At 31.2% G+C, this 14,349-nt stretch overlaps 2 protein-coding genes across 3 annotated transcripts in view; both read right to left on the bottom strand.

Moving 5' to 3' along the window:
* Window positions 1–9,224, bottom strand: part of stx (ubiquitin-like domain-containing protein stuxnet) — a 43,135-nt gene extending 33,911 nt beyond the window's left edge. The window contains exons 1-2 of the mRNA XM_072522486.1: window positions 8,855–9,224; window positions 8,706–8,793 (exon numbers count right to left, since the gene is read on the bottom strand). Coding sequence (XP_072378587.1) covers window positions 8,706–8,793; window positions 8,855–9,060 — 294 coding nt within the window. The 5' untranslated portion in view covers window positions 9,061–9,224. The remainder of the gene's footprint in view (window positions 1–8,705; window positions 8,794–8,854) is intronic.
* Window positions 9,225–10,589: 1,365 nt separating this feature from the next.
* The window catches only part of LKRSDH (lysine ketoglutarate reductase/saccharopine dehydrogenase), a 30,473-nt gene continuing 26,713 nt past the window's right edge, over window positions 10,590–14,349 (bottom strand). For both annotated transcript variants that reach the window (XM_072522485.1, XM_072522484.1), the window contains exons 11-12: window positions 13,276–13,452; window positions 10,590–12,409 (exon numbers count right to left, since the gene is read on the bottom strand). In XM_072522485.1, the coding sequence (XP_072378586.1) occupies window positions 12,294–12,409; window positions 13,276–13,452 (293 nt within the window). In that variant the 3' untranslated portion in view covers window positions 10,590–12,293. The remainder of the gene's footprint in view (window positions 12,410–13,275; window positions 13,453–14,349) is intronic.

Genomic DNA, 14,349 nt, shown 5'->3' with positions numbered 1-14,349 from the left:
GTATCGTACCCAAGATTTTTTCTTTCGTTCTATGCCCCTTTTACCCACAATCTTGCCTTCTAATATTACCTGGAGCTGCTCAAATTCCCTATGGCGCATTATGTGTCCTAGATATGACGTCTTTCTAATTTTGATAATATTGACCAGATGAGGGCGACGAGGGCGTGTTCATTGCTCTCAGTACTTCTTCATTCGTAGTTCTGCTGGTCCAGCTTATTCTTAGCATTCGGCGGTACATCCACATGTCCAGGTCTCACAGCCATATAGTAATAGAGACCACACGTAACACTTTAGTGTTCTCAATCTTATTAAGAGTGATAGCTTGGGGTTACAGAGAATTTTACGCATATTCATGAAACCAGATCTTGCTATTTCAATGCGTCTCAAATGCTACAGGTCAATATACACAAAATCACGCTTTGGTAGAAAATAATGGGCAAACTACTATAGCTTATAATAATTGTACATTTAATATTATTAACAAATAAATAAAGATATTATTTTTCGTTGATATGGTGCATTAATTGTCTCGTGAAATAGTCTTGTCGAATATCATTCAAGAGAACATTATTTACCGGCAAAATTTCCTTCTGGTTTTATTTAAGTTGTTGCCTTTTGGCAATTTTAGCTTATGAAAGTTTGACAAAATCACTCGACTGACGTCTCGTGATATAACTGTCAAAATTTATTTAGCAAAAATTTCCAAGCAATAACTTTCATAGCAGTCGAAAATATTGCCGGCAAAATTTTCTCTCTTATGATATTTATATACGAAAATTGTCCTACTTTAAGTCCATTTTTACTTGTCTCCTGGTATAAACTATGCTTTCCCAATGTGCTTACAAGAGCATTTATTTAGCATTAAAATCTCTTGATTAGTTAATACGCTCGTAGCTTAGTGAAAATCAAATTAACAAAAAAAGATATAGATTATTGCAGAATGGATTACATAACCTTCAATTACCCCTCAACAAGTAGAAATTGATATAAATAGAACTAGAGTTGGGAAAACAATAGACCGGATAACTTCCTCTCCAAATTTTTAAAAACTAATAGACTACCGAGGAGTAAATGGCTAACAAAGATATTTAACAGCATGCAGCAGGAAACATTACTTAAAATGACTTTTGAAAATTTATAATTGTCGAACTTCACATTAACTTATGATTTATAGCAATGATTTATAAACAAAAATAAATTTCAGATAATATTGTGCAACATTTTATGATGATGAATAACAATGTTACAAAATGTTAAGAATTCATACAAGCTTTCATGTAGGTTGTTGAATGTTTATTTTTTAGATTATGCAGCACTTACTTTTTTCAGATATAACTTTTGCCAATATTTACTTCTTTATATGTTTAAAAATAATGCAAACAACACGGAACAAAGGAAACAAGTGGCATGACCAAGCAAAATTGTTGGAGAACTATGAAAACTTCGAGTTAAATTCACAATCATGTAATAATGATAAAAGCGCAATCGAAAAATATATGGCTTGTAAAAATATCGAAGACAAATTCAATTCTAATTGAATATACGAGAGTGGTTTGATATTAATCTGGCCTAAGTAAGAAAAATTCCATATCGATGGCTTACACGTAAAACCCGGTATGTCTGATTAACTATATTTTTCAGGAGGCAATATTGTTTTAACATACTAAATCAATAAACCATTGCAATTCGTTACGCTATTGGTCAAATCTTGATATTTTTATTGAAGGATAGGCTTATTCGTGTGTTTTAGCTATCTTAACCCTCCTTTCCACGGGTGACTTTCTTGTGACACAAATCCACGGGTGGGGTCTATCAGGACCAAATTTTAAACATCCTATTTCTTATTAAAAAAATTTTTTTTTAATATTTTTAAGGAAACTTACTGATATAACGTTGTACTACCTAAATGTACATATAATATGTGTATCAATATGTATTGGTATAGTTTACTGCGAAATAACTAACACCATTATTTTTTTACAAGAGTTTATTAAAAAAGTTATGAACGGCAAAATACAAAAGAAAAATATAAAAAAAGACAACATTATTACTCAATATACTTACAGTAATACAAGTAAAAAAAACTAAATATCCAAAATTAAAATTTGAAACAGAAAATAGAGGGGGTTAAATAATGTTAATTTTGTTTCTAAAATTTGTTTGTTTGTTTTACACAATCAACACAACACGCTTTTATATGTTCCATACATAACCAATTTTTTCACAATTGGCAAAAGTATCAAGTTTTTCTTTTTTTGCAATACTTACACATCCCCGTTTTCCTGGTGCTGGGTCATCCCTCTTCGTTAGCTCAATTCCAGAAAATTTTGCAGCAAGTAACCGTGATGTTCTCGGTATACGCATATTTGGTGCTAGTATTTTCATTTTTTTCTGGACTTCCGCAATTCCTAAAGACTTCAGAAACAATCGACGAGAAGACCGAAATTCTGCATTCGTATTATTGGATCTTAGTATATACTAAATGCATTTATAGCTGCAATGTTAGACCAGCCAAGCCATAGCACAAAAACAAGAAACGCCCACTCACGGGTGGGGTCTGTCAGGACACTTTTACAGGTAGCGATTGAAGGGATTCATACAATTTCACCAAATTATGCTAAAGTGTACTATTCATTGCCATTAAAAGGTACACCGGGTATAGGAAAAAAATATAAAAAAAAATTGAAAAAATGAAGCAATTTCATTTATAGTTGTACTGATGGACCCCACCCGTGGGAAGGAGGGTTAATGGAAAGGGGAAACGATAAAAAATGTTGAAAATGTTTACCTACCTGAAGGTATCACCGTTATATTGTTAACTTTACTTAACGTTACTTTACGGAAGTTAAAACCTTGCATGTCTTACTAAATAGGATTACAATTCCTGGTAAGTCTAATAAATATTTAAAGATCGACTATAACTTAATAAAAAATGATAGCTAAGTATTATATGCTTATAAAATCAAGAATTTACGACAAGATTATTATCCGTTGGAAATATGAACTTAATGTTTACTAACAAACCGTTAAGATTACTCACTATACAATTTAAAAAGCGAAGTTAAAACCTTGTATGTCTCAACCAAAGGTTTTAAATTCTCGTAAGTCTAATCACATTTTAAAGGCAAATATTTTTTAAATAGTCATTATTACATTGTAAAATACATATTCTACTTACCGCACGCTTATTTTGCTTCTTCATTTTTATTGTTGTCTTGCTTTATTTGCACCGGCAGTAGTTAAAACAGTACACACCTACACACTACACAAAATCAAAGTAAAACATAACCTCTATCATTAAACCAGACTTACAAGATCTTACTGCACTGCCCTCTTTAAAACACACTAGACTTACTAGTATTTTCAATTGCGCATAGATGGCGATAATATTGACAAAGACTCACAAAGCTTTGCTCAATGCATTTACATAGGTAGTAGATTCTATTTCAGCATAAAAGACAAAATGTGTAAAAATTAGACTTACGAGGATTAAATTATTATTATTATTATTAGAATAAATATGTAATTACTATTTTTATTGGGAAAAAGCCACAGTTTAAGTTTAAAATGAATTTATTGGCGTTGCAATTTCCACTTCGGAAATCGTTCTCAAAATACAAAACATTACTTAATATATTAAACAAAATTTGTTTTTTGTTACTTGGCGAAAAATTCTTCTAATAATTTAATTTTATCTAACTCATTCATATTGACAATTCAGACATATAGGTATTATACATTTCAAAGTAGACGACTTTAAAATGTTATTGCCAATATTGCAGCACCGACGCTATATATTTATAATGAGATAAGTGCAAGAGAAATCATTACAACAAACCGGCATATCTATGTTTCGTAGACCTTAAGAAGGCATTTGACCGGGTCAAATTAAAGAATGTTATCCACTTATTGTATGCAAGAGAGATACTTTTAGGAATATGCAAAACGATAGAAAATATCTACCAAAACAACACAATAAAAATAATACTTAATAGAACAACTAACTGACCCTATTGAAGCTGGCAATGGGATAAGATGAGTCCTCTATTGTTCAACCTGATTATGGATGAAATAATAAAAAAGTAAGAACTAAAAAAGGATATAAAATAGGAGAAAAATAACTTAAAATAATCTGCTATGCAGACGACGCAATCCTACTCTCTCAAAGTGAAGATGATTTACATTGTATGCTGCAATAATTTAATATAACCGCCAGAAAATTTAACATGTTAATTTCCCCAAACAAAGACAAAAGGCATGGTTATAACAGCAAATTTACTAAGATGTAAATTGGAGTTGGAAGGTCAGATAATAGAACAAGTAATGGAATTTAAATATCTAGGCATCATGGTAAAATACTAAGGGACAGAGCTAGAAGTACAGATATACAATGTAGATGCGAGGTGGAGAACATTAAGGATTGGGTAAGAAATAGAAGAGTAGAATGGAACGATCATGCAGAAAACAATTTGAAAGTAGTTAGAGTTGGGAAGTTCAATCTAAAGAAATCCCATCCACTGAAGATAATTTGTGATGGTAAAAGCACTGTGCAAAGTGCCTTAAAATCCAAATATATGTTTTGTAATACAGTTTATCAAATGGGTCAAGAGCAAACTAAATTACAACAATACCAGTACAAAAATGCACAGGAAGAACTTAATAAAAGATTAGAGCATGATAATGAAGATATCTATACTATTCACTATATTAATGGATATCCCAAAGTTGTCAAACACACTGCTATAAAAAATATAAATTGACTCCATTACAATGACATTATCATCAAACTAAACTGAATGAACTTAATAATGGAATTTCATGTTCTATTTACCATATAGTTGTTCTTACTGAAAGTTAGCTCACCTCTGATATATATGATGAAGAGATATGGATTCCACAGTTTAATGTTTTTAGAGCTGATAGAAACTTACTAACCAGTAGTAAAACTATAAAGAACTAAAAAGCCTTAGGAAGTTAAATTACACAAGCAACATTTCAAGACCTAACACTACATAAGGCAAAAATCCAGTAAAACTAGGGCATACAAGATTGATTTTAGTCAATTTTGTGGACCTAATACTTTTCTGCAAAAAATACACAAAGTAAACAACAATTGAGGCATTTTAAGAATATGGTATGAATACTGTAATGGCTCAATAAACCCAAAATCCAGAAAAATCAGCTAATACATTGTTTTAGACCAAACTAGTGGATATATTAGCTGCCTACAAAAAATATACAAAGTAAGCAAGAGTTACAGCAAGATACACAAAGTAAGCACAACTAACAAGCTTTAGAAAACCAACCAAAAAAGGAGTAATTTCAAAAATATGTAACAAATACTGTATATTGGCCAATACATCTAAATATCGAGAAAAATTAGTTAATACATCATTTTCAGACCAAATTTGTGGATATAGCTTGTCTACAGGAGATATACAAAGTAATTAGCAGCCATAGTAACAGTTTAAACAACTAAAAAGCCTTGCAAAACTAAATGGAAGGAAGACATTTCAAGAATGCTGTAGGGTTCAATATAGTAGGGTGCAAGGAACTACATATCAAACATCTAACTATCGAGCTGTTTGTAATCAGTCAGAGCTGCTCAATTGCTTGGTTAATAAGAAATTAACATGAAGTTTTAGACGCATTTTTAATTCTGAACAATTTGGCTTTGAGAGGGAGGTCGACAGATGCCAATATACAGCTTTGAAGAGGGATTCTAGGTTGACTTGACTTATACTGACTTTTCCAAAGCATTTGATCTGGTCAACCATGGATCCCCTTACAAAAACTTAAGAGCTTTGGGTGTTTTGGATCCCTTTCTTAACAGATTTCAGAATTTATTAGTGGCTGTACGCAGACAGTTAACTTGGGAAGTGATACCTCAATTGAAATAATGGTACCATCAGGGGTTCCTCAAGGTTCCCATTGTAGCCCTGTTTTATGTTTCTTGTATCTGGTCGATTCAGTATAAAAAATTGTAGTTGTCTTATGTTTGCTGATGATGTAAAACTGTTAAAAAAAAATTAATTCTGGAATCCAGGAAGATCTTAAATTGTTTTATGATTGGTGCAGTTTAAACAAAATGTCTCTTAACATACACAAATGTCATAACATTTTCGAGGCAAAGAAAACCAATTACATTTGTATACTCGATAAGCAACTTGCCATTAGCCTCTAAAAAAAGTATTAGACTTGGGAATCTGGTTAGACACCAAACTGTCATTCTCAAGCCACATCCATCATGTAACAAACAGGGTGATAAAAGTACTGGGATTTATTCAACACACATCTATATTCCTGTCTTTATTCATATTTAGAAGACTTTATTGTGATCTTGTTAGGCCCATTCTAGAGTATGGATCAGTTGTATGCTCCCTAGAGGAATATGACTACTTAAGTCAAGAAGGACATGAACCTACTTCACGATTGGTCTGGTGTGCTAATAGTCTGCCAACACAAATAAATATTTTTGACTCCAAAATTAATTTATTTAAAGAACAACTAAAAGGTATCTTATAATAAGTGATCTCTTTTACATGTCAATTCTAGTCTACCCTTGGTAGCTATATTAAAGTTGGTTATAATTTATAACTCTGAGATGTTTGAGATTTAAGAAAATTATTGTTAAGATGTAGGTTTTGAAAATGGATTCTGTTAATAAATACAATAATCCAGAAAAAATCGGGTAATAAAATATTTATTTTAGCCAAAATTTGTGGATATATTACTTGTCTACAAAAGATATACAAAGTAAACAAAAGTTTTAAACAAATAAGTCTTAGGGAGTTAAATGAAAAGTGAGGAATTTCAGTAATGTTGGAAGAATACTGCATAAGCCAAAAAATATGGTAGTACAGAAAAATCACAAGTTTTAATACTGATTTTAGTCAAACATGAGAATATACAAGTTGACTGAAATATATACAAAGTAAGTAGTAGTTTAAAGAACTCAAATTGTTACGAAATTAACTGTGAATTGAGACATTTTAAGAATATGGGAAGATTACCTTATGAGCCGATAAACTTTATAGTCCAGAAAAATCAGGAGATACAAGATTGATTTTAATCAAACTTGGGAAAATATAATTTTTCCTACAGAAAGGTACACAAAGAAAGTAACTAAAAATTATAAAGAACTAAAAAGGCTTATGAAACTAAATGGAAACAGGAAAATAAGCATTGGTTTTAATTGAACTTAGGGATTTATCACTGCCCTAAACATATATACAAAGTAAGGAACAATTTAAAGAACTACAAAGCTTTATTAAATTAACTTGAATTTAATTTCCAGAATCCAGAAATACTGGGGATGCAACAATCAGAAAAACTTCTACCTAATTGGTTTTAGAAATTCACTCACAACTCATACACCATATCATAGTATCCAATATAACACAAGCAACAGTGTATAAAAGGTTTTTCAGTCAAACTTTAGATATACAAATACTCTAAAAGATACAATAACTGAAGAATTGTTAAAATACAAGTTGAATCTAAGTACAAAGAACAACCACAACGATTTTAGTTCAAATTTACTGATTCTGGATATATAAAAATAAAAAATTATTAATCAATTAAAAGGAAGACATTCTGAAAAGAAAATGAGTACATTGTACATGAATCCATTAGATATAAAGTATATACTATTAATGTTAACCAAATAGTAAGACACCCAAATAGTCCTCACAAATGAGGCATAGTATGACCTCACATATGAGGAGTGTGTAACTGAAACTATTTCTACAACTCTTGAGGAAGTATATAATAACAATGAACTGTATAAATTTACAAAAAAAGATTGAAAATTAGATATCCTATCCACATAACAGATTGGATTCTTCTTGTTGTTTCTTATATACTGGTAGCCATGCAAATCAATCATCTACCTGACTTTTGAGACATGACAGAAGAACATATTAAACAATCTTTGATAACTATATAGAAAACAGCATAAACTAACGATGAATAAAGGTGGCACCAAGTCAAGGATTTTGGGTGGACAATCAATACACATAAGAGATGGGGATAGAAAATAATATGCAAGGAAGTTACAGAATTAAAAAGACTCAAAAACTCACACAAAAGTTATACTACTAACAAAATAAGTTTATTTTATTCATTAAAATGATTAAAATAAATCAATGTGCAAACTATGAATTTTAATATTAATTTCACTTATAAACAAAGAGAAATTCCCAACAATCAATACTAATTACTATCAGAAAACATTGTGCAACATTTTATGATAAAGAAGTTGTTACTACAAATTGTTAAAAATTCATATCAGGCGTTTGTGTGGGTTGTTGGATGTTTATTATTTGTTTTACTTTTGTCAATATTTACTTTTTGTAGGCTTAAAAAAGAACACAAACTAAAAAATTATCATGCACTTTCCAGTCAGTTGCCCTTTACACTGTGTGCAACAATTTACACTCCCTACTATTTATAGAATCCAAACTTTAGCATGCATGAGATCGCGTTGAAACAAAATAAGTTGGTATTTTAATTTGTGAGAGGCTTTCTACTTATGCATTCATAATAAATTTAAAATTGCCATTCCAGCTAAAATTAACTTGCCTTAACAATGGAATAAGTTTTGAAATTCAAATTGGAAGGGAGACCAGACGAAGTATGGTGTTAGGCAATAAAGTGAAATGTTATCAGAATGGGAAATGATTATAAAACTATCGACTACTTACTATGAGTCCTGTTTCAACATTTGGTAATAAAGTAATTCTAGACCCATCAGATATTCCATGTTGAACCAAATTTCCATCTTGTAATTGCCTAAAACAAATTCATTAAGAAAAAACTAATAAAGTAACTGTACTTTGGTTTTGAAACCCACTTATCTCTGAACAGTAAACATATTCTGTCTCTCGGCACTTTAAGTCTTTTAGATATGAGTTTTTTGAGATTTTCGATTGAAATGTCCGATTCCACGCTCAGGTAAAAATCGCCCCCCGTGGTGGGGCTCACATGAACATTTATTTGGGTATTTGGGCCACACCCCTGAGAAATGGGGTTAGTAGATGATTGTGAGCTGTTTTCCATATTCCTAGAGTCTATTTTTGAGGCACTACACTTTATTTAAAGCACTATAACACTGGACCGAGTACCTTTGTCAATAACTTTGATATATGCACCATTGCTGGCTAAATACATAAAACTATAAAAAACAATACTGGTGTTACGGTACTGGAGACCGACGAGCCTGCCTGCTGTATCTCCAATGTTGCCATGCTTCACATAGTTCACTTACACAAAATATCATGATCAAAATAAATCCAACAGAAGTGGCCTCTCTTGTTTTTATTCACATATAACCAAAACAACAATTAAACAAAATATGCTTCCTATAATGTATTGCACTTTAGCTGGAAGTAGAACATCTATTTTTAAATGTGATTTTTTGAAAAACCATATTTTTTTGAGATTTTTGTATTTTATATATAAATTCGTTATCAAATATAATCGCAATATGTTGTTCTTATATTTTGAAATCTTATGACAGTATACCATCAAAAATAATAATAAGAATTACAATAAAAATTTAAGCCACCAAACTGTTACTAATTAGTAGATCTAACAATTAATTAATAGTTACGGCATCACTGTGCATCTGACAAGTGTAGATGCGCATACGAACCAATCATATTGGATTCGAGATTCGACACAAAGAACCGTGACTTGCTCAGCTGGTTGTCTGCCACCAGGCGCTTTATTTATTATTAATTACCTCCTTAAAAGATCCGCAACGAAATTGATTATTAAAAATCTTATTTCCGTTGTTCAAAATAATAATAAGCATATATTAGGAGTAAATCACTGTTTAAAAATATTGTTTTTGAAATATAGTTTTGTTTCTGTCATGTTTACAAAATAATTTACTGATAGCAGTTCAGCCATGTAATCGATTGCAGCTACAGTAATTATAATAACGTCTCATCTGAGCCACTACAAAAATCAGTTCGGGGATATAATAGTAATCTCAAACATAACATAACCTTTTATTGCTTAATTTATTTATTATTTACTTTCAAAATTCGCCATAGGCGGTCCCTGGGTATGGTTAAAGGAATTAATATTAATAATATATTATTATTTAAACTTACATTACTTTTTAGTAAGCAAATGAATAAAAAAAATCGACTTTTTGTAAACAGGAGCAAATGCTTTTAAAAACGTTTTAAAAACTATCTTCCCTTTATTATAAATTTTTCATATTTTGTTCAGTTAACTAAAGCCAGAGTCTTTTTATTATCTGATAAATTCCAGGCTATATTATTCATTTGAATTGATTGAAATCAATAGAAAAATAGTCAAAACAAACGAGGAAGTTGCTAAGACGCTAGGAATTTAAGAGAATCAGAAACAAGTTACAAACTTGTTTTGTACCTAACTTGTTTCTGTTAGGTACAAACATTGAGTCATGTTGAGTTTGTTATAGATTTATTGAGTTAAGATAAATATCAGATGTATGGAGCAACAATAATCGTCATCATTTTTTTAGTCTCTTGTCTTAATACTACTGATGATTTTTTACCTTAAGTTATTGATATAAGAGGAATTAAAAAAACTCGTTAAGTTATATATTTTATTCAAAATTCTAATAAAATATTTAATATAAATATTATACTTATAGAATATAAAAAATGTTACATTAAAGCAATTATATTTAATTAATATATAAAGAATAAACAATCGCTTTACCAAAGAAAATAAATATAAATATGGTTTTGTCGTAAAAATATACAGCAGAAACATTTAGGAATATTTAAAAGTTGTTAGTAATTTGTTCTAGGATAAAATATTGGTCGTTTGTCACTTCCATAACAATAATTCTGGATCGTACCTACTCATACACTTTGTTCAAATAGTCAAAAACACTTACTCTAACAATTGCAAGGCAATTATTATTATATTGACTAATGCTTATTATTAAGTACTACAATACAATACAATAATAGTAGTTCCGGACTAATTTTTTAGCATAATATGTCATGGAATCTGTCATATGTTATCTTTTTCATAATATGGTTGCTTTATAAGAGCCCGAGAACTGCCCATTTGTATGTATATCTATTAATGTGCTACAGGTGCAATTAATGTACACATAAGTTTGTATTTCTTGTGTGATCTGACGGGTGTTGGCAATATTGTGGTATTTCTACAAATTAACTCAACTCCAAATTTAGAGGAGGCAAAAGAAAATAGCAAAGCGAAACCAGAGATCCCTCCAAAAATAAAAAGAGCGGTAAAAAGGAATGTTTTTATAGAATGTGAGTGGGAAAACCTTTTTCTGCTGATAAAGAAAATAATGATGCTGCTTGCATTTACTATACAGAACTGTACAAGTTGTCTAAAAAAGGTAAGCTATGGCTATGCTGTTATTCGTGTCAAAAGTGGGCACATGCTGAGTGTGCCGGACTAGACAAGAAAACAAAAAGGGTTTGTTTGCGAGCTTTGTACCGACTGAAGAATAACAATCGCTATTAATGTGTCATTTTGCCCGCCAGAAGGGGTAAAATGAACTTTTCTTGTTCATTTTTATATGTTTGGCTAAAAGTTTATATTTTCTCCTACTTTGTTAAAAACTTGTCTAAAGTGTTTCAAATACTTTAGTTTGTGTTCTATCCAAGTTTTGTTTAAAAAATGTTTTCTTTAACTAAAATTTTCGGTTGTTTAAAAATGTATGTCATTTTGTACACCCTTTCCCTGTATTACCTTAAGTCAATTACATCACAATGTTGAGTCTAATGCTTTGGAGTTTTTTCAATGTGATTTTTTGAACAAAATTAAGTAGTGATAAACATTCTGGATTGTTAATAAAGTCTCTAGGGATGGATCAGACTTAAAACCTAGTGGCAGTAAAGGCATTGAACTAAAATTTATATTAAAACTTAAGTAATAAATAACGCTTTATAAAACAAATTTTATACAAACGATCACAAGATGTGAAGAAAGTTTTTCCAATTTTCAGGCGCACTATAATATTCACATAATTAAAACGTTGACTTAGTTTCATACGTTGATGCACTTAAACAAACAGGTAGGAAATAGCTTCCGTACTGTTTTTACTTTTAGGCATTTTGACTACCGTCTACCTCTGATTTAATTCAGTAAATAGCTTCCACTTTAGTATGTAACTTGTGATAGATGTTAAAAATACTATAGAATTCAAAAGTTAATAAACACTTTTGCACAAGAAGCTAAAACAAATATCTATTTTTCACTTCTCCTTTTGTAATTTGCATCCCGTCGTTGTAGGTATTCAGCAGATATTTTTAAGCAAACTTGGATGTTTCCGTAGCTGTCAAACCTTCTGCTCTTAGTCGCTGTAACATAGGTCTGTAAATTTCTTGGGCAAACGGCAAAAGACAGCCTCTTTCTTGAATTTCACCTAAAACAAATACAAAAGGTATCAATTACTAAACATCAGAATGCATACCAAGACCTTGTGTCTACAAAAATCATACTTGTGCAAAGAACAAACGAAATACACGATGGAGTTTCTAACAAAATGTGTTTAGTATATTCCTTAATACTGATAAGCTGTTGAAAAGATCCCGCATTGTAAGTACCGCGTTGTGAGTACCTTACAAGGTACAACAAATTAAATTAATAGAAGATGAACAGGGTTTCAGAACTAAGTAAAAGCATTTGACCAAAATGAATGTAGTGATATGGGAGAAAAGAATAATATTGAACAGCTAAAGTAGAAAATATGTAGTATTGAACGGTGCCGTATTATGGGTAGTGAATAACTGAGAACCATTAAGCTAAACGAACTAGAAGCCGTAGATGCAGGTCGAACAAATCTTACAAAACGAAAGAAAAAATACAATGGATGACTGGTACGACCAAGACAGAGTAGTAACGAATAAAAATAAATAAAGCCTACAAGAAAATAGCTAACAGAAGATCAGGCCAAGAGAAAAAAGGAGAAAGACACAAAAACATCAATCCACTTTGATCAAAAGCTGCAAATAAATAGAAAACTTTACCAAGGAACGTGAATACAGAAAATTTAATCAGGGAGAATTTAATATGACAAGAAGTAATTAAAAATCATATGTAGCACAAAATCATAAGTAGAATTGTGAGTTACTAATCAATAAAATTGATATGATGAAATGATATGTGGAGCAGTTTGACACATTCTTAAATAAGAAAGTTACCTAGAATGATTAGAAATATGAAGAGAAACACAAGTAATTAAAAGGACCTCCAACAAGTCAACATAGTAATTCATTAAATCTAACTTACCATCTAAAATCATTTTTGTTGCAATAGCAGTAGGATAGCCTACAGTTTTCGCCATGGCCGAGTGTCCGTTGCTGTCTCCATAGACGACCAAATTAATTCCCCTGTTTTCTATTTTATGATCAGGCCAAACGATCCCTACATCATGTCTTAGTATCACTAAATCTCGTTCATGCTTTTCTGGAAGAAAGAAATGGACCAATTAGAAAATTTATTACGCGTATTTTATTAAATCATGAGGAACACAAGAAAAAAATCAGGATACTATCCCGATTTAGTAAGTACTTCATCTTACACTTCGTTTACTCTCAATACTAACTTCAAATTCGCTATCAAGAATCTTCTCGCCAATTCCCACCCAAACGCCATGTCAGTAAATTACGTCACCATCGCCTGTATAACCCGGTGTACTCAAATTCGACGGGGTTCAACTCCAGTATAGTTAAAGTTAGGAAAGTGTTTGTTGGATGAGTTTTTTTCATAACAGCAGACCTGCAGGCGTTCGATCATCATGAAAAGGTGACAGGTGGTATGAGAAGGCGATTTAATTGATTTGTTAGATGAAGCTAGTACCTGAACGCTTGATGGGAGGTTATGTAAAAGTACATTCGCCAGTTAGCTGCTTATTTCAGTAATCAGTAGTAGTCTCTGTATAACAGTGACATGCTATGTACCGTTGCATGTTTGTATATGTGTAAAACGTATATACGTAGGTATGTTCGATGGTTTGGCCATAGTTAAAGAATGGGTGTAAGGTCTTCGTGACGTTCTGTTTAAATTTTCCATCTAAACATATTCGATATCCCTTCCCCTTTCACTTTATGCCTCGTACGTCAAAATCGGACCAATAACAATATTACGATACGATACGAACAAAAGATACGATATAGTGCCTCTTTGGCAATACTGTTATACTTTTTTGTTTCTGTTACCTCTGTCTGGATGCCCCACCCTCTTTCATTTGACATCTCGTTCATTAAAATCGAACCAATAAAAGCTGAGATATATATTGTAATGACCTTTTGGTAATGCTGCCATGTTTGTTTTTTACTGTCTTAACATGCTCGTAATCCCCTC

This window comes from Diabrotica undecimpunctata, chromosome 2 (genome assembly GCF_040954645.1).
Source record: "Diabrotica undecimpunctata isolate CICGRU chromosome 2, icDiaUnde3, whole genome shotgun sequence".
NCBI lineage: Eukaryota > Metazoa > Arthropoda > Insecta > Coleoptera > Chrysomelidae > Diabrotica > Diabrotica undecimpunctata.
This window is presented reverse-complemented; position numbering and strand designations above follow the sequence as displayed.